The sequence below is a fragment of the Amblyraja radiata genome, chromosome 5 (assembly GCF_010909765.2).
Source record: "Amblyraja radiata isolate CabotCenter1 chromosome 5, sAmbRad1.1.pri, whole genome shotgun sequence".
NCBI classification, from domain to species: Eukaryota; Metazoa; Chordata; class Chondrichthyes; order Rajiformes; family Rajidae; genus Amblyraja; species Amblyraja radiata.
Window position 1 is genome coordinate 21,901,454 of NC_045960.1, and position 21,227 is coordinate 21,922,680.

At 41.6% G+C, this 21,227-nt stretch overlaps 1 protein-coding gene across 1 annotated transcript in view; it reads left to right on the forward strand.

The window, feature by feature from the left end:
* Nucleotides 1-21,227, forward strand: part of LOC116973727 (dynein heavy chain 8, axonemal-like) — a 622,328-nt gene that overhangs the window by 406,750 nt on the left and 194,351 nt on the right. Inside the window, 4 exon segments of the mRNA XM_033022036.1 lie at nucleotides 3,112-3,254; nucleotides 8,579-8,713; nucleotides 11,395-11,517; nucleotides 15,614-15,827. Coding sequence (XP_032877927.1) covers nucleotides 3,112-3,254; nucleotides 8,579-8,713; nucleotides 11,395-11,517; nucleotides 15,614-15,827 — 615 coding nt within the window.

Genomic DNA, 21,227 nt, shown 5'->3' on the forward strand with positions numbered 1-21,227 from the left:
GTTTGGCAACTGCACACAGTTCATGGCCATAATAATGTTTTATATATAAATAAAGACACAAAGTGCTGGAGTAACTCTGTGGGTCCTGCAGACTCCAGAGAACATGGATAAGGTGACATTTCGGGTCAGGACCCTTCTGACTGTTTGTGGTGGGGGGGGGGGGGAGGGGACATGTGGGGAAAGCTGGAAGAGTGGTTGGGCAGGACAAAGTCTGATAAGTTATAGTGGATTTGAGTAAGAGGGTTTTGATAGGTAGATGGTTGAACAAAGGCTAGAGATGAAAGTACAAAAGGTGTGAGATTTGGATAGAAATGCAAATTGTGAAGCCAGAGAAAGGAATATAGGTGAAATTGGAGGGGAAGGGGAGAAATGGGTGTGTCTCCAGGTGGGGCACAAAGGGGGGGGGGGGGGGAGGGGAGAAAACGGGGGGGGGGATTTGTTACCTAAAATTGGAGAATTCAATTTTCATCCCTCTGGGTTGTAAGCTTCTGAGCAGAATATGTGCTGTTCTTCCAGTTTGTGTGTGGTCTCACTCTAGCAATGGAGGGGGCCCAGGACAGAAAGGTCAATATGGGAAGGGGAGTTAATATGCTTAGCAACTGAGAGATCTAGTAGACCTTGGTGAACCGAGCGCAAGTGTTCTGCAATACGGTCGCCTGAGTCTACACTTGGTCTCACTGATGTAAAAGAGACCACATCGGGAACACTGGATGCAGTAGATGGGGTTAGAAGAGGTACATGTCTATGTCTCAACAGTAAGGACTGCTGGGGTCCCTAGATGGATGTGAGGGAAGAAGTGTCGGTGCAGGTGTTGCATCTCCATCAGTTGCAGGGTAAAGTATTTAAGAAAATGTGGATTGGCTGGGAAGAGATGAGTGAACCAGGAATTGCAGCGGGTGCGGTCTCTACGGAAGAGGGGAGGGCTGGGAAGATGTGACTGGTGGTGGGTTCTTGTTGAAGAATGATGTGTTAGATGCGGAGGTGAGTGTGGTGAAAGGTGAGGTCCAGCAGAACCCTATCCTTGTTCTATCTAGGGGGTGTGCGAGTAAGAGCAGAACTACAGGACACAGATGAGACATGGATGTGGGGTCTATCTATGACAACAGGGGAGAAACCATGTTTAGTAAAGAACAAGGACATCTCGGATGATCTAGAATGGAAAGCTTCATTTTTTAAATTCTCTAAAGGGCCTGTCCCACTTGCTGATTTTTTCGATGAGTGCCAACATCATTGACTGACGTATCAGGTCACCGAAAAATTTGCAACGTGACGCGCGGTGCTTTTTCAAATGTTGCAACATTTTTTTGTCGCCATTGGATTTTGACATGTTCAAAATCTTTTGGCGACACTGATATGACGCCGGCAATCGCTGAAAATATTACCAAGAGTGACAGGCCCTTAAATTTCTTTCAGGCCTTCTCATTTCTTAATAGCTTTGAAAAGCTACTTTTTTCTTTATTCTACCCATTGGCATCCATGTCTCATTGGACCTGTTGGTCATTTTTCACCATTTCAGGAACACGATGGCCCTGAGATCTCCTTTTGAATTACTCCAATTGGCTGCATGTAAACATGACTGCAAGTAGAGTTTCCCAGGAGATTTTTGGCAGGTCATATAACATTAAAATTGTTCTCCCTCCAATTCAGCATGTTAATTTCCAATCTATTATAAGAAATTTTTAATTTGTTGTCACTATCTCCAACAGTGTCATCACATATTCAACTACATACCTAATTAATAAAGCTGGTACCACTTCTGTGTAGGACTATCCATGTAAATTCCCCCCTCCGCCCACTTGTTTTTTATGCAAAGGTTAATATTGGGGGTGTTGAAATCTCCTATTGCTACTGCCCTATTATTTTTTACACTTAAATGAATTACTTTCATACCTGCCTTCTGTCTTCCACTGTTAGGATGGCTCGTGTAACTTGTATCAACCTCAGCAGAGTGATTATCATTTTTTATTTAAACCCATATCCCCATTAAACCACTTTATACCATGAAATATTAAGCTGCCTGCCCATCTTTCAATCACATCTATAATAGCAACAATTTATTCCCACCTGTTATTTAAATCCCTTGATTCATCTGCCTTACTTGTCAGAGCGCTTTCATTAAAATAAATGCAATCCAGTTTTGCATTCTAATGCCTAATTCTGTGTCTAATAATATCTATTTCTGCTCGCTGGCTACAAGCTTTCTTCCCATTTGGCTATTTCTCACCTCCAACTATATCAACTGTGGCTCAATCCATTGATATTACATCAAAAAATGTTGCATTGTCATCTCAGCCTTAAATATAGTTCACGGATGAAAGTCTTCAGCAACATTGCTAACCTCTTGAAATTGTAGCATTTATCCTCTAATGAACATGTACCTCTTGTACTGTATATTGTTAATTTAGTAAAATCAAGGAATAGTGATTATACTTGATATTTAATGTTACAATTTAATTAACTCTTTTTTATGCCACATTTTAATATTTGTTTAATGTGTTTTATATATTGTCTTATTTGTGACTCACATTTACTACTGTGATCAATTTTCTTCAAATAGTTTTAAAACTTCAATTAGGTAACTTTAAATATTTCTGGATTACCATTTTCCAAAGAAACTGCATTTTTTCACGCCTGATACTTTAAATTACCATCTTGGTTGCCTGGGTAACATGGAGAGGAATAATATTCTTTTGACTAAGAAATCAGAACTACACAATGCTCTGCAATAGTTATATTTATTGTACTTTTAATTTTTTTTTTCTTCATCATTGATCCATTCTTCCAGTGGAATTATGTTAGTCATACCCAGAAACTTTTAAAAAAGTTGAAATCCTTCTGAATTAGGTGGCTTTGTGTCTCAGTATTTAAAAGTCTCTTATTTGCAATGGCATATTTCTCATCCACTGAATTGTTTGGACACTAAAATGTGTTCAGCAAGACACAATGTTAATTAAAAGGTTTAAAGATATTTCTTTTTATAATGCAATAAATCATGGACTATTTTCAAATCTGTATTTTAAAGAAAGTCTGATAATTTAGGCAAAATTCAACATTAGAACCAGACAGCAATAGAGTTTCCTTATTTGAATATTGATTTGCTTTTTGATTCAGGTGAATGGGAGAACTGGCAATTTTGGGTTCAAGAGTATATGTACCCAACCGACAGTGAGCCAGACTATACTTCCATTCTTGTCCCAAATGTTGACAATGTTAGGACCAATTTTCTTGTGGATGTCATAGCTAAACAATTTAAGGTAAGTGCAAAAAAGGTATTTGAAATTTCATTTAATACCGATTGTAATGTCTGGGGTCTGACTCTGTTGTGACTAGCACAATGAATACACGTCGACATCTTGTAAGAAGAGTTTATTCTAACACGAACTGAAACTTCTAGAAGGTCACTTGACCTTAGTCACGAGGCACAGGCTCATTTGCCAGCTTCTGCCCTTGGCCTCAAGGGGTGCTTGCATTTACATTACATATACATCACATCTCCCCCTTCACTTTAATCACATCACATCTCCCCCTTCACTTTATTTACATTACATTTCCCCCTTAACGTTGAGGTCAATACAAACTATTTTCAATACTAATAAATTTAACCTTTAATCAATTTAACGTGGATAACAAACAATTTTCAATACTAATATTGATGACAAATACAAACTTTACATCTTCCCCTTCATCATTGGGGTTTCATTTACGTGTACGTCGACGGCATATAAATGAAAATACAGTAGATTTGCCTTCATTTAATTCAGCACAACGTTTGTACATTTCCCATATATTTTCCTTCAATACACATTTGCAGGCGATTTAAATTCTGCTTATGAACTTTAATATCCACATAAAGATTTACTTTAGAATCAATTAAGAGTGCTGCTGTTTTCCACTTTAACCTCAAAACCTACAAAATCTAAGGTTCTGTCTCATTGCCTTTTGCTGGGAGACTGTCTCCTGTCTCTCGTTGCGTCTCGGCGCATCATGTCTTCTGGGGACTGGTTCCTCCATCTAAGTTTCTCACATCTGGGAGACTGGCTCCTCTATCTAGGTTTATCGCCGCGTCGGGGCGTCTGGCTACAGGTGGCCTATCCCCGGCTACACAGGGGTCTATCCACGGCTACAGGTGGCCTATCCCCGGCTACACAGGGGTCTATCCACGGCTACACAGGGGTCTATCCACGGCTGTAGGGCTCTATCCTGGGCTACAGGACCCTATCCTGGGCTACAGGTCCCTATCCTGGGCTACAAGGCTCTATCCTGGGCTACAGGTCTCCATCCCGGGCCACAGGGCTCTATCCTGGACTACCCGTCTCTATCCTGAACTTACTCTCCGCCTGGTTTCGGAGACTTGCTCCAAAATCATCTCGGAGACTTGCTCCATCTAGGAGGTGGACTCCCCTTTTTTTTCTCTTTCGATTTCTGTTGCTGACATGTACTTCAACTTAACTTTCAAAGCAATGTTATTACTCTTTTATTTCCTGCATAATTACTCAGCTCCTGGAGAAATTTCGGCAAATTATCTGTACTTCTTGGCTTCTTAACTTTTACTTCTTTTAAACTGTTGCTCGTAGCTTTTCAGTATTTATATTCATGACTTTTTCGGCTCGGTGTTTCTCAATTCGCCGCTTTGCTTCATCATATATTCGTTCTTCTTTAGTCCTACCATCATCTGAATCAGACTCTTCAGAATCGGAGCTAATTTCTTTGGTCAGTTTTGATTTCGCATTCATTTTTAGAAGTTCACCTGCATCTTTTTGGACTTTAGTTTCCAGCTCAGTTTCCTTTTTCTGTCAGTCAATATCATCATTTTCTTTCTGCTTTCGAAATTTAGCTTTTTTCTCCTCACGTTTCGTACGTTCTCTTTCTTTCTTTTCTGATTTTTTTTTTTGAGCAGCTGTTTTTAGTTTAAATGTGGAGTCTCCCACATCTTCCTAATCGCTTTCACCTTTCTTGATTTTACTTTTTTGATTTGTTTTCCTTCTTGTTTTGAGGAAACTCTTCAGGTTCTTCATCACTTTCATCGAGTGAATCTTCTTGATTCCTTTCAACTTCCTCACTTTCTGAAATTTCCACCTTTTGCAAAAGTCTCTGGTTCTTCCTAGAAGTCTGTTCAGCTAATTCATCGTCGTCTGAGTCGTCAGATTTCTGCTTCTGACCTCTGGCTTTTGGTAATCCCATCTCTTCATGTTTGACTTCATCATCATCAAAACTAGATTTTTGGCCTTTCAAAGGCTTTTTCTTCTGCTCTTTTTTTATTGACTGGTTCAGGTTCATTATAGTTTTCTTCCTTTTTTTGCTGAAGATTTAGCTGCATCTTTATGATCCTTTTTCCCATGGCTCGCTGGTGACATATCTTCAAGTTCCTTCAGAATATCATCTTCCTCAAATTCTTTCTTTTTCTTCTTTTTGCCTCCAGCCTTGGGCTTAGGTGCTCCTGCTCCCTCAATCTCTGCTGATAAAGCATCAATGTCACTGTCATCTTTGGCATTGTCCTCGCTCTTGTTTTTCTGCTTCTTTCCCATCTCCTTCGCAGTTTCCCGACTGTCACTTTAAAAAAAATCTCTTCCAGACATATGGTGGTTGCAGGGCTCCTTTAATTTCTCGAACATGGCGGCGGCCGTTATTGCCGCGCGGACGCGGACTCCGCTCTTTGATCTTTGGGCACAGGCGAGGGTCCGGGGCAGCGCGGTGGGCGGCCATTACTCGCCGTCAAGAGTCTATAGAGAGGAACCTTTAGATGTAGAGTTTTCACATTTCCAGAAAATATTCTTAGAAGTGCCATGTGAAAGACCAACGAACATAGAACAGTAAAGCACAGGAACAGGCCCTTGGTCTACAGTGTGAGGTGTTGCACTTTGGAGGTCAAATGTAAAGGGAAAGTATATAGTTAATGACACTTAACAGTATTGATGTTCAAGGGATCTTGGGGTCCAATCCATAGCTCCCTGAAAGTGGCCACACAAGTAGATAGAGTGATAAAGAAAGCATATGATATGCTTGCTTTCATCGATTGGGGCATTGGATATAAGAGTCAGGAAGTCATGATGCAGCTCTCTAAGACTTTGGTCAGGCCATATTTTGAGTATTGTATGTATCCTGATCACCCCATTACAGAAAAAATGTGGAGGGTTGGGAGAGGGTACAGAAGAGGTTTACCAGATTAGAGGGTATTAGGGGTTAGATAAACTTGGATTCTCTACAGTGATGGAGACATGTGGCAGATCAGCCATAATCATATTGCATGCGGGGCAGATTTCATGTACAGATTTAGTTACTGGCACAAGTACTGGATAAAGTGCAATCTAGGACACCATACTTCTGAAACAGGCACTGTAATTCAAGTTATATCTATGATTACCAGGAAGATAGAGGAAACATTCATTTTCTCAAAGCATCTCTGAGAAAATGCATCCTCATTAAATGCTGTTTATTCCTGGTGTGTGACTCCTCACAATGGGCAAGGAGCCTTTAGGATTACACTGATATATTTGAGTCCTTGCATCTGGACCACACAGAAAGTATACATGATTCAGCTCCCAGAATGCCCTTTCACACTCCTCATCAAACTTGGATTTATTCTTTGGTATGATGTAAATAGTGGAGTGAGGATATTTTTTTTATACATTGTGGTATTGTACATTTTTACTTCTGCTGTTAGTCCACAGTGCCTGATGAATGCTCATTTTTGAGCTGGCAAATCTGTTCGTAGTGCATCACATTTAACATGATTGGTGCAAATGATAACATGATGGACAGCTACCTCAAAGTAAAGATGGGACTTTGGCTTCACAAGGGCTATCCAATGGTCACCAAGCAGTGCAATTGTGGAAAGATGATCTGCTGTAGGTAGATTGAGGTCAATGTCAAGTTGGTTTATCCCTTCTGTTGGTGCATTCATTATCTGGAGACCTAATCTGGCAGCTGTGTTCTTTAGGAAAGTGATAGTGCTTCCAAGCCATTCTTGGTGATGAAGATGGAAATCTTGCACCTGAAGTACACTTGATAATATTAAAGTTACTTCTAGATGTTATTCAGCTTGAAGAGGTTCTGATTGATAAGATGATGCAGGGACAGTGGGTGGTAATCAGGTTGCTCTTTCTCACTTGACGTCAGAATACTTATTGGAGCCTGGACTCAATGTTGAGGACTCCCAGGACTATTCCTTAATGCTGCCACTTCTGGTAGGTTTGTCCAGGTGGGAAAGGACATACCCAGTGATAGTGGTAAAGGAGCCCGACACTTTGTAGGACAACTTTGTCAGGCTGTTTGACTTATGGTAAGTGCTCCCATTCTGGACAACAGACCGCAGATGTTTGTATGGAGGCCTTTGCAAGATTCAATTTATCATGTCTGAATTTGGTGTCCAATTGAATGCCTGGTATTTTGTTTTATTCTTTCTCTGTTCCAGCATAGCAGTTAAGTACAACTGGGTGGTTTGCTTGGCAATTTCAGAGAGCATTTAAAAGTCAGCCACATAGGGTGGGTCTGAGGTCACATTTAGGCCAAACTTGGTAAGAATTACATATTTTGCCCCAGTACATGTGGTTTTACCATAGTTTTGTGGTCATTGTTACTAATGACTAGTATTTTATGTATTTGGTAAACTGCAGATTATGAACTCCATTTAAAATCCACAGTTGCCATGTTGGGATTTAAACTTTTGTGTAGCTTGTCAGTCCACATCTCTGCGTTATTTTCAGGTACCCGATGTCCCAGTCCACCTAGGGCAAGGGTTCCCAACCTGGGATAAATTTACCCCCAGGGGGTACATTTCGCCTACCCAGGGGGTAAATTTGTTGATTCTGGATTTGTTAAAAACAGTATCTTAAAATTTCCCCTTTGTCGGTTGCTTTATTATGGTAGAAGTGTAAACTCAAATTACTGAACCAAACAGGGTGGGGCTAAATTTACTTTTAAAAAGTTGCCAGGGGGCAAACGGGACGAAAAAGGTTGAGAACCCATGACCTAGGTTCTTCCTCCCTTTGTTCCCCTTTTCCATCACTCGCCCCTCCCCCCATTTCCTAAACTTATCACTTCCTCCACCTGGTTCCATCCGTCTGTCACCCAGTTTCTACCTGGGTTTCTTCTCTCTTGGTTCACCCTTCCTCTCCCTCTCCCACCTGGTTCCATCTGCCCATCATCTCCCCATAATCTGGATCCATCTTTCACCTATTAGCCTCCTTCCCCCTACCCTACTCCACCTGGCTCCATCTGCCATTTTTTTATGTTTACAGTATCACCTACCAGCCTCTGTTTCGCCCCTACTATACGCTGGCTATCTTTCATCACACTCTCCTGATACCAGGCCTCAATGCAAAACACGACAATCCCTTTGCCTCCATCAATGCTGCTTGACCCACTTAGTCCTTCCAGCAGGTTATTTTTTTCCTCTGGATTATTAGTACAATCATTTAATCACTCTGCCAATGCTGCCCAAGTAGAAATTTAGATATTTTTCAATGTTAATCACAACAAGTTGCGATCATAGAACACGTTACTTGTATTATTTAATAGTTATTTCAAAAGGAAAATCTGTGTTATTCCATAACAAATAATTTTGGGGAAATTCTCGCAGGCTGTACTTCTGACTGGTGAACAGGGCACAGCAAAAACAGTCATGATTAAAGGATATTTGAAGAAATATGATCCTGAGGAACACCTGTCCAAGAGTTTGAATTTTTCTTCTGCAACAGAACCCTGCATGTTTCAGGTAATGAGATGATTTGTATACAGGAACTGAAATTGTGTTGAATGGATTTCATATCTGACCCAAGTTGTACATCAGAAACCATTTTACAGGTTTATTGTTTTAACTTATGTCAGTGATTGTTTTAACTTATGTCAGAAGACTGAAGATTAAAGTTCCATGAAATACTTCAATATATTTAAAATTTGTAGTCTTATGCTCATCATTTCAGACTGCAAGCTAAATAATCTGGATGATTTGAAATAAAACATGAAAACTCATAGAACATGAACAGTTCAGCACAGGACCAGGACCTTTGGCCCACAATGCTGTGCCGATCATAAAACGGTTAAACCAATCTCCTCCGCCTGTGCATGATCCAAATTCCCTGCATATCTATGTGCCTTCCTACAAGCTTCGTAAATACCCCTATACTAACTGCCATCACCATCATCCCTCGCAGTGCATTCCAGGCACCCACCACTCTCTGTGCAAGGAGAGCTGCAACATGACAATCCTGATACTTGTACTCAATGCCTGGACCACAAGAGGCAAACATACCAGATGCTTTCTTTTCCACTCTATTATGTTACCGCTTTCAGGGAGCTATGGACTTGGAGTCCAAAATCTCTCAGTACACTAATACTGTTAAGGTCTTCCCGTTAACTGTATATTTTCCATTTACATTCAACTTCCCAAAGTACAAAACCTCACAGTTCTTTGCCCAAGTTGATCTATTTCCCACCGTATTCTTCGACATACTTCTTCATTGTCCGTAACTTCACTAATTTTGGTATCGTCTGCAAACTTACTAACTAACCCATCTAAGTTGTTCCCAAACATCAAAGATCCAGCACATATCAGATGCAGCAGAAGATTGTGAATGCATTGAAAGCTCTCTTTCTGAGAGCTCTTCTTCCCTTACCTGCTCTGCCTGTCCTGCTCCGTATGCTTCCTAATATTCTCTTAACCATGGAGTTTTTGACGGGAAGCCTTACCACTGCAGAAAACATTAAATGTGTAAAAGGTATTTTGGTAACTGGTGACTAGAACTATAGACGGTACCCCAAATGTGATCGAATCAATGTTTTGTACAACTGCAACATGGCAATCCACCTCTTATATCCATATCTCTTTATTATTTTCATATCAAAAAATATATAGGTCTCAGTCTGGAAAATAAATATTTGACTAGGTTTCCACGATTCCCCTCATGCAATTTGGCTACCTACTCTGTGGTTTAATCAAACTTTCACCATTCTGTAAGTGAGGAAATTCCCACTTATTTCAGTCTTAAGTACCCACCCTTTATTTTGAAACTGCGATCCCAAGTTTTGACACCTCAGCCAGGTGGAACATACTCGCTATATCTACCCTGTTGAAAGCCTAATGGGCCAGTCCCACTTCGGCGATTTTTCAGGCGACTGCCAGTAACTGTTAGAGTGGAACACACACAAACACACCAGCCCGTTATACAGGGCAAGCAGGGAGAGTGCTGCCCGAGTGAAATTCACACGGTGCAAAGCCAATGTGATACAGACACACACCCCGATGAACAGGAAGGTCGGCGCTGTAATTCAGAAGCTAAAAAATACAATGTACGGTAAGTCCTTTAAAAGAGGGGGGTAGAGGGGGGAGAGGGGGGAGAAGGTGTGGAGACAACTTTTAAGAAGCCAGTGATACACGGCTGTGAAGCTCGGTAGACATTAATATTACCGATTGGTTATCCTTGGTTCTGAAAACTATTGCCTACGTTTTTTTCCCAGTGAGCCAATGAAATTCACCGGTCAGCACCGGCTACAACCTACGAGAACCTAAGAGAACCTTTGACTTGGCAACCCACTAGGACCTCCTGGCGACCCACCTACGGCACGAGAATTCTCGCTACTCTCCATGGTGGCTCCATTCTAGTCGCCGCTAATTTTTCAACATGTTGAAACATTTGCGGCAGCCATAATGAGGCCGCGACTAGTTCTCAGAATGCAGCGACTCCCCGCAACCACCCGCGAACATGTGGCGACCATGTGGCGCCTAAAAAGTCGCCTAAGTGGGACAGGCCCATAAGAAATTTCAAATTTTCAATTGAATCTTCTGTCATTGCTTCTAATTTTAAAGATGTAACAAGTAGAGTACTCCTGTGGCCACTTCTTGGCCCTTAGTTGCTTACTATTTACAAAAGTGACTTGGATGAGGGAATAAAATGTAAAGTTTCCAAGTTTGCCAAAGATATGGAGGTAGACTAAAAATGAGTGAAGTTCAGAGGGATCTGGATATTCTGGTACATAAATCACAAAACGTTAGTAGGCAGATCCAGCAAGTAATTAAGAAGGCAAATGGATTTTAGTCTTTATGGCAAAGGGGTTGGAGTTTAAGAAAAGGGAAGTTTTTTAACAGTTGTACAGGGTGTTGCTGAGGCCAAACATGGAATACTGTTCATAGTCTTGGTCTCTTTACCCTAAAAAAAGATCAGAAGAGAAGAAAAAGATAGATTGAAATAATGTAATCACATTTGTGTCTATGGATCTAAAGTTATGGAGGTGTAACACTTCTTTTAAAATAGATGAACGGAATATAAACAAAATTTCTTAAGTAATACAAATAAATCTAACTTTTAAATGTGGTTCTGTATTCTAATTATCTAAAACCTTTAAATATATAATCTGATTGTTGGTATCAAAATTAAGAGTTAGTAAATACCTTTGCAGAGAACTGTTGAAAGTTATGTGGAAAAACGTGTGGGAAGTACCTATGGACCTCCAAGTGGACGCAAAATGACTGTATTCATTGATGATATCAACATGCCAATTATTAATGAATGGGGAGATCAGGTAAAATTAATAATGAATTTACCTGTTTTAACCTGACTTTACCTCTTCGTGTTTTATTTGTGTCAGAGATGCTCTCTTGCCCCCAATTGAATAAATATATTTGCACATACTACTGCTTCTATATCTCTTTCGTATCTATTCTGAAGATGGCAACTTCAACATGAAGCCTCTCAAAATTATTTTCCTCATTGAAGATGCCCTCCTCAATACTTCATTGGATTCTGAAATGAATATGAGCCATGTTTTGCCCTTACTTGCATTCTACCATTTGCAGCAAAATTTCCAATTTTTAGGAATATTAAATGGAGATCCGCTGAGCAGGTTTTTCAAACAAAAGGTGTTTATATGGTGCTGGGTGCATGGAAGAAGCTGCATAAGGAGGTGGTAGAGGCAGGTACAATCACAGCATTTAAAAAGCATTTGGACAGGTGAATGCATAGGATACTCAATATATCTACCGCCCTTAGGTTCCTATGAAATCTTGCCCCTCTCACCTTGAACTATGTCCTCTAGTCTGGGTAAAAGACTCTGGGCACTCACTTCATCTATGTTTTTGTACACCACTATAACATCGCCTCTCAGGTTTCCACGCTCAAAGGAATAATGTACCACCCTGCACAACCTCTCTCTACAGCTCAGGCCTGGCAGCATTCTCATAGATCTGCTCTGCACCATTTCCAGCCTAATGACATCCTTCTGATAGCTGGGTAAACAAAACAGAACAATACTCCAAATGTGGCATAATGTCACAAATTCTATACTCATCTCCTTGACTGATGAAGGTCAGTGTATTAAATGCCTCCTTACCACCCTATCTACCTGTGACACCACTTTCCAGGAACAGCGTACCTGTATTCCTTGATCTCCGTTCCACAACACTCCCCAGAGCCCTACCATTCACTGTGACAGTTCTGTCCTGGTTTCACTTTCCAAAATGAAACTCCTTGCACTTATCTACATAAAAACACAATTAGCCCTTTCACATTGCATTTTCCTAGCTAATCAAGATCCTGTTGCAATTTTTGATAACCATCTTAACTATCTACAATACTGCCTACTTCAGTGTTATCTGCAGACTTACCAATCATGCCTAGTACATTCTCAACCAAATCATTGATATAAACCACAAACAGCAATGCGCCCAAAACCGATCCCTGAGGCACATCACTATTCACTGGAAAAACTGCCCTCCACCAGCATCCTCGACTTCCTACCAATTCTTTATTCATCGGCTATCCTTTACCAGCCTCTCCTCCTGCACAACAAGACTCCTTGGCAACAAAGGTACATGACAAGACACCATGAAACTTTGAATATTGAACACATTTTGGGATCCAATTCTCTGTAATGGCAGACATCGGTGGTGAAATTCATCAATGCATCCAGTGCACCAGCACAACCTTTGGCTATCCATGAAAATGTTTTGAGTTTCAAGACCACCAACCTGACAATAAAAACTTGTCTATCGGGCAGCCTGGTAGTAGTGATACATGCCTTCCTGTATGCTTAAGATGTACTCACCTCAAAGCATAGAATCTTCCAAATTTAATGACAGGACAAGCAAAGCAGCATTCAGGATGCTCTTTAAAAAAACAGAACATTTTAGAAACATTCAATAGGACAGGCTACATGTGGGGAAAAGGGAAACAAAGAATGTTTCAGATAGAAGAACCTACATCAGAGATTCAGTTTATGTTTCAGAGATTTGTCCTTTCCCACGACTGTTCTCTTCCCACTCCTGGACAAAGCAAAGGTAGACTTCCACTGGTCCGTATGTTTCACCCCACCAGCCTCCACATTCAATGGGTCATTGTTCATAATTTTAGATTACTTCAGTAAAATTCCACCACCAAATATTTCTTCCATTCCCTTTGCCCTTCAGCATTGTGAACGGACTGTTCTCTTCGCAAATCTTTGGTATATTTCATCCCCACCAACCACACCCTTTCTTATGGCATCTTCCCTTGCAACTGCAGGAGATGCCACATATGTCCTTTCAAATTTACCTTCTCACTATCCAGGGAATTAAACAGTCCTTCCAAGTGAAAGTAAAGTTCATGTTCACTTCTTTGAGTCTAGTACACTACATTTGTTGTTCACGATAGGATGATCTCCATATTAGAGAAACCAAACAGATATTAAGTGACCTTTAACTTCCTGTTGCCTGCCACTTTAATTCCACCCCATTCTCATTCAGACCCTAAGCTTAAAGAACAGCTCCTCATCTTCCAACTGGGCAACATTTTGAATTCTACAACTTCAAATAATTTGCTTTCACTGCCTATAAGAACTAGTTGTTTATGCTATATGTTTTCAGGACAGTTAAACTCCCCCCACTGCTCCCCTATTAGCATAATATGGCCCTCTTAGCAGGTCCAATAAATGTGCATTGGTAATATTTTACTCTCCATTTTCTGCATTATTTTTCCCTCCATTATCTGCATTATCCATCTCTAATAATTGCCGTCAACCCATTGACCATAACTTATCACCATGGTTAGAGAGTCTTTTTGTCAAACCACCCATTCCTCCACTTTTTCTGCAAATTAATTTAATTGTTCTTAGACTATTAAATCTACCTTATTTCAGCTCTTGTACGCTTCTTTTAATCTGCACTTTCTATGTAGCTGTAACACTGAATTCCGTACTACACTTATCTTCTCTTTGGCACTATCTGATGTACGCATGTATGGTATTATTAGCTTGGAAAACATACAAAGCAAAGTTTTTCACTGTATCCGGGAGCTCGTGCTAATAATAAACCAATAGTAATACTAACGTCTTTCCCAGTTACAAAAGATTATCTTTGATCTGAAACAATAACCATGTCCTTCCAGACATATGATGTCTGATCCGCTGATGCAAAGCACTCAGTTCACACCACGCCTAATTCCTCTGACACCAGACTTAAATTATCTCCTTTGTTCTTGAGTGGTCGTACCCTCATCTTAGTTACCCTAGTATGTACTATGTATTTAATGTACATTTAAAATGCCTGGAATAGCCTTTAATCCTGTTTGCCAAAGACATTTTATGTCCTCCTGATTCCCTGATAAAGTTTCTTCCCGTTTCCTTTATATGCCACAAGGATCCTGTCCTATTTCAGATTCCTAAACCTTATCCATTGCTTACTTGTCCATTTGGACTAAATTTGCAACATTTATCAACCAAGGTTCATAAATCTTGCCATCAGTGCCTTCCTTCCTCACAAGAACATGTTGATCCTGAATTTTGTTGTAATTAGCTTTCCCCCATTAGCACTTTCCGCAATTAAGTACTTATTCATAACTATCTTACAACTTAGAGTTATGAACACTGCTCCCAAAATGCTCTCCCACTGTAACTCTGATCACCTGCCCAGGCTCATTTTCCTAATACAAGGCCCAGTCCTGGTTAGATTATCTAGAAATGGTGGAAAGAAACCCTACTGGATGCCCATCAAAACATTTGCCACAAAGGGAGTCCCAGTCAATATTGGGGAATTTAAAGTCACCCACTACAACTCTATTTTACAGCTTTCCATAATCTGCCTACATTGGCATTCTCGTGTCTCCTGCTGGGTATTGGGAGAACTATCATATAACCCCATCGTAGTGTTTGTTTCTTATTCCTCAATTCTACCCACATTGCCTCACTGGGTGAGCTCCTCAGGATATTCAAGAGTACCACAGTGACATTCTTGCTGATAAGTAGTGCAACTTTCTCTATCTATTGTATCTGATCATCTGAATCCTGCAACATTGAGCTACCAGTCATGCCCTTCTCTCTACCATGTTTCGGTAATGGCATTATTATTCAATGTACCAATCAAGGCTCAAAATTTAAATGGCTTGACCTTTAATACTCCTTGCATTGAAATATATAGACTTCAGCCCAGCAGCCTCACAAACTTCATTAATTTGGCCCTGTTCTGAGAATTTCTGAGAACTTGTACACACAGTTTATGCATGTGAAAAGTGAAGGAGAAACAAGATGGAAGAGTACATCCAAACATAATATACCATAAAGGAGGAGTTGCTGTTTGTACAAGTGCTAGAATGAAAAGGAAATGATGTCATTTGTCATTCAATATTAAGCAGTAATATTTGTCTTTCAGATTACTAATGAAATAGTACGTCAAATGGTTGAATCACAAGGAATGTACAACCTAGACAAACCTGGAGATTTTACTAAAATAATTGATGTGCAATTAATGGCTGCAATGATCCATCCCGGGGGTGGGCGCAATGACATCCCTCAACGGTTAAAACGCCAGTTCACTATCTTCAACTGTACACTCCCTACTAATGCTTCAATTGACAAAATCTTCGGTAAGTCTGGCTCGTTTTCATCAATTACAAATTTGCAGCTTTCCATAATCTTGTTATTTAAATATGTTATTTGCTCTAATTGTCTTAAAAGTTCCCATGCCGCAATTTTTGTCATTGGGCTCGGTGATGACTTGAAAGGCAAATGGACATTTCTTTCTATACGGAAGTCATCAGTCGTGCTTTTCTGCTGTTCCACAGCAGCATCCAGAGGGACCAAAGCGTAAGCATGAATTACAGCTGATGATAGACAATAGGTGCAGGAGTAGGCCATTCGGCCCTTCGAGCCAGCACCGCCATTCAATGTGATTATGGCTGATCATCGCAAATCAGTACCCATTCCTGCTTTCTCCCCATATCCCCTGACTCCGCTATCTTTAAGAACCCTATCCTGCTCTCTCTTGAAAGTATCCAGAGAACCGGCCTCCACTACGGCAGAGAATTCCAGACTCACACCTCTCTGTGAGAAAAAGTGTTTTCTCATCTCTGTTCTAAATAGCTTACCCCTTATTCTTAAACAGTGGCCCCTGGTTCTGGACTCCCGAACATCGGGAACATGTTTCCTGCCTCTAGCATGTCAAAACCCTTAATAATCTTATAAGCTTCAATAGGATTCCCTCTCATCCTTCTAAACTCCAGAGTATACAAGCCCAGCCGCTCCATTCTCTCAGCATATGACAGTCCAACCATCCCGGGACTGTCATGTATATAATTTGAAATTATTCACTGGCACATTGCACCTCAACCACATTGTGAAATCCCTACATTCCACCACACGATACCAATGTTATTGTGAGCAGAATAACCATCAGCTAATCTAATTTAAGTCATAATCATACTTTATAAGCCAAGTAAAATACATTTTAACATAAACATCCACCACAGTGATTCCTCCACATTCACTTGAACTTGAATCCATCCACTTAATTTATGATTAAGAGAAAAAAATTCAGAGCTGATTCCTTCAGGTTCATTCACGATGACAACCATGAGGACACGTTATAGAAAAGACAGTACAGCACAAAAACAGTCCCCGTGGCCCACAATGTCTGTGCCCAACATGCCTAAGTAATTGAAAGATTCATAAGAAAATAGGCCATTTGGCCCACCAAGTCCACGTCGATCATCTTGTTCTATATTGTCCCACTTTCACTTCCACTCCCTGCAAACTAGGGACAATTTGCAGAGGCGAATTAACCTACAAATCTGCATGTCTTTGGGATGTGGGAGGAAAAACACATGCTGTTAAAGAAAGAACATGCAAAATTCACACAGACTGTATCCATGGTCAGGATTGAACCCAGATCTTTGGTTCATTTGCCTGAATGTTGCCGATAACTATCAAATCCCCATCTTTTTCAGTGTCTTGTGCAATTGCCTCTAAAATGTTGCTATCGTACCTGCTTCCACCACTTCCCCTGACATGTGTTCCAGCACCTACCACTCTGCTAAAAAATATGCCTTGAAATCGCTGTTAAACGTTCTGCTGTCATCTTAAACCTATGTCGTCAATTAGCTGACATTTCCACCCTGGGGACAAAGCCTTTGACCATCTATACTGTCTATGCCTCTCATATCTTTATATACTTCTATCAGGTTGTCCCTAAACCGTGTGCGGACGTGGCGTCGAAGGACGAGAAGCCGAAGCAAAGAAGTGGAAACCAAATAACCAAACAGAAACAAAGCCGAAATGCCAACTAACCAAAAGGGTGGGCGCCTAAAAGCAAACTAACCGAAAGGGTGGGATGCCTAAAAGCAAACTCACCAAAAGGCCGCTCTGCCAAAACGGCAACTCACCGAAAGGCTGCGTCACCGACAAGCCAACTCACCAAATGGCCGTTCTGCCGAAAAGTCAAATAACGGACATGACTTCGCCGGGGTGGGGCAGGTCTCGTCAGCGATTGGTCCAGACCCCCGCGTCCACAAGACTAGCCGATGGAGACAGGAGGGTGGAGGTCATTTTCCCACACAAGTCACAGGTGACTGGGCACGCTGAACCTGAACGCCAAGTTGTAAGCAGCCGAAGGAGCACCCCACTCTCCCACGGCCACAGCCGCTCTCCTCCTCGTCTCCCCCGTGCGGCTGCACTGTGACGGGCTGTGTGTTGGCAGCGCCAGGTGGAGTAGAGGTGTGGGACAGGCTGGTCCCTCCGCCCACCCAGAGTCACTGACCGCGATGCACCTCCATCGGAACCCAACCCCCACACCAGGGTGATTCACCCCCGACCCCTGGACAGGGGTCAGACGGCTTGGGGTATTGGGAGCAATAGTAAAGCGCTTTTAAAACATGAGGGGGGGGGAAAACAAATTCCCTGGCAGGCCAGGGTGGGGGTTGCATCACTCGGTGTAGATGTCGGGGGGTGAATTACCCCGTCCGGGGGTCGGGGTGAATCACCCTGGTGTGACTCTGGGTGGGCGGAGGGACCAGCCTGTCCCACACCTCTGCTCCACCCAGCGCTGCCGACACACAGCCCATCACAGTGCGGCCGCACGGGGGAGACGAGGAGGAGGGCGGCCATGGCCGTGAGAGAGTGGGGGCTGTCCCGAGGGATGCGCTCCATCGGCTGCTTACAACTTGGTGCTCAGGTTCAGAGTGCCCAGCCACCTATGGCTTGTGTGGCAAAATGACCCCCACCATCCCGTCTCTGGACGCGGGGGTCTGGACCAATCGCTGACAAGCGGTCTTTCGATGAGTTTGCTTTTAGGCATCCCACCCTCTCGGTTAGTTTGCTTGTAGGCGTCCCACCCTTTCAGTTAGTTGGCGTTTCGGCTTCATTTCCGTTCGGTTATTTGGCTTCTACTTCTTTGCTTCGGCTTCTCGTCCTTAGATGCACGTCCGGGTACCGTCCCGAAACATCCAACACTCCAGAGAAGATAATCCAAGCTTGTCCAATCTCTCACAGTCATACTACATGGAGAATGGTCCTACCCTCAACTCGTCCAAGCTGACCAAAAGGCCACATCCAAGCTAGTTTTACTTGCCCATACCTGATTTATATCCTTCTATAGTTTTCCTATTCTTATACCTGTCCAAATGTCTTTTGAATATTATCATTGTACCTTCCTCAACAACTTCCTCTGGCAGTTCATTCAATATACCCATCACCCTCTGCATAAAAATATTTGCGTCTCAGTTTCCTATTAAATCTTCCCTGCTCACCTTAAACCTATGTCCTCTAGTTCTTGATTCCCTACCCTGGGGAAAAAGAGCATGTGCATTCATCCTATCTATTCTCTTCATGATTGTATGCACCTCTCTAACATCACCACCAAAGATAGTTGGGTTAAATGCGAAACAACTTTTTCCATCACATATTATCAGTGATATAAATAATCACAGAACAATTGTGCAGACCAATGCGGTTAAACAGAGATGGGAGAATGGATTATGACCATATAATGTATAGTGGAAGCAATGCCAATGATTTTTTATTTTTTTTAATAGTTTTTAACATGCCAAGAGTTATAAATGCCAAATACAGAATCCTATTTCAGCAGCTTGGAAGTCAGAAACCAAACCAAAGATGGGAGGCAGATGTTCAAATTTCCATGATATAAACATCAAAAGTGAAGACTGGAGCATTTTGTGTCCATGCTGTATATTACTGAAAAGAAGGCCAAGAATTAAAGACAAGGCACACTGAGATGAAAACTGACACTCTTGTGAATCTTTTATGATATAGGATTATGAGCTCAACTGTGGGTTCAATGGTGGCAAAACAGTTTAAAGTTATCAAGCTATCAACAGAGGCTTGAACTAGTAATGGTAGAAAATAAAGTAGCAAAGCAGTGTGACAGGGAAACCAAGGGAAACAAGTACACAGTTCCTTGAAAGTGGTGACACAGACAGATTGTGGTGAAGGTGTTTGCACACTTGCCTTCATAATAGTATTGAGTAACAAAGTTGGGATATCATATTATAGCTGTACAAGACATTGTTGAGACCACATTTGGAATATTGTGTGCAGTTCTGATTGCCCTTCTTTGGGAAGGGAAGGATGTCATTAAGGTGGTAAAGGTGCGGAAAAGATTTACCAGCATTTTACAAGGACTCGGGCCTGAGTTATAAGGGTAGGCTGTCTTTTTTTTCCTGGAATGTGGAAGGCTGAGGAGTGACCTTATAGAAATACTGTGTACAAAATCATGAGAAGCATAGATAAGGTGAATGGTTACAGACTTTTGTACCCAGGGTAGAGGAATTCAGAATTAGAGGGCATAGATTTAAAGTGAGAGGGGAAAGATTAAAAAGAGACGTGAGGAGCAATTTCTACACATAGAGTGATGCATAACTGAATCGAGCTGCCAGAGGATACTGTGTAGAGGCAGATACAATGGCAACATTTAAAATATGTTTTGATAGGTACACAGGGAATTTTAGAACGATATGGGCCAAATGCAGGCAAATGCAACCAGCTCAGTTATAAAACCTGATCAGCATGGGCCAAAGGATCTGTTTCTGTGCTGCATGACAGCATCAATCACAACACTCAACTTCAGCACCTTCAATCTCTCCTGAACTAGCTCCCAACTACATGGTCTTCCAGGGCATCACAATGATAGTGATCCAGGCTCAATCCTGATCTAGCATGCTTTCTCTGTGGAGTTTGCATGTTCTTCCTATGATCGCATGAATTTCCTCGATTTTCTCTTACATTCCCAAGACATGTAGATTGGTAAGTTAATTGGCTGCTGTAATTTGCCCCTAGTGTAGAGGCGAGTCATAGAATAATGGGGGATCTGATGAAAAAGTGGAAATGGGTCACCGACAATCAGCTCAGACTTGTTCAGCTGAAATGCCTGTTTTCATTCTGTATCTTTTTATGACAGTGTATTTGGACCTCCTCTGGACCCTCTCTAGATCCATCACATCCTTCCTCAGATATGGTGCCCAAAATTGCTCACAATATTTCAAATGCGGCCTTACCAGCGCCTGATAGAGCCTCAGCATTACATCCCTGTTTTTTCATTCAAGCTCTCGTGAAATAAATGTTAACATTGAGTTTGCTTTCTTTACTGATTCGACTTGCAGATTAACTCTTTGGGAATCGTGCACCAGCACTCCCAAGTCCCATTGCACCTCCAAATTCTGAATTTTCTTCCCATTTAGAAAATAGTCTATGCCTTTATTCCTACTACCAAAATGCAAGACTCCACACTTTGCTACACTATATTCAATCTGCTACTTCTCTACCCATTCTCCCAACCTGGCCAAGTCCTTCTGCAGAGTCTCTGCTTTCTCTACACTACCTGCCCTTCCAACTATTTTCGTATAATCCGCAAACTTGGCCACAAAGCCTTCAATCCTCTCGTCCAAATCATTGTATACAACGTAAAGAGTAGCGGCCCCAGCACCGACCCCTACGGACCCCTGTGAAGCAAAGGACTAAATCCTTGTTCAAAATTA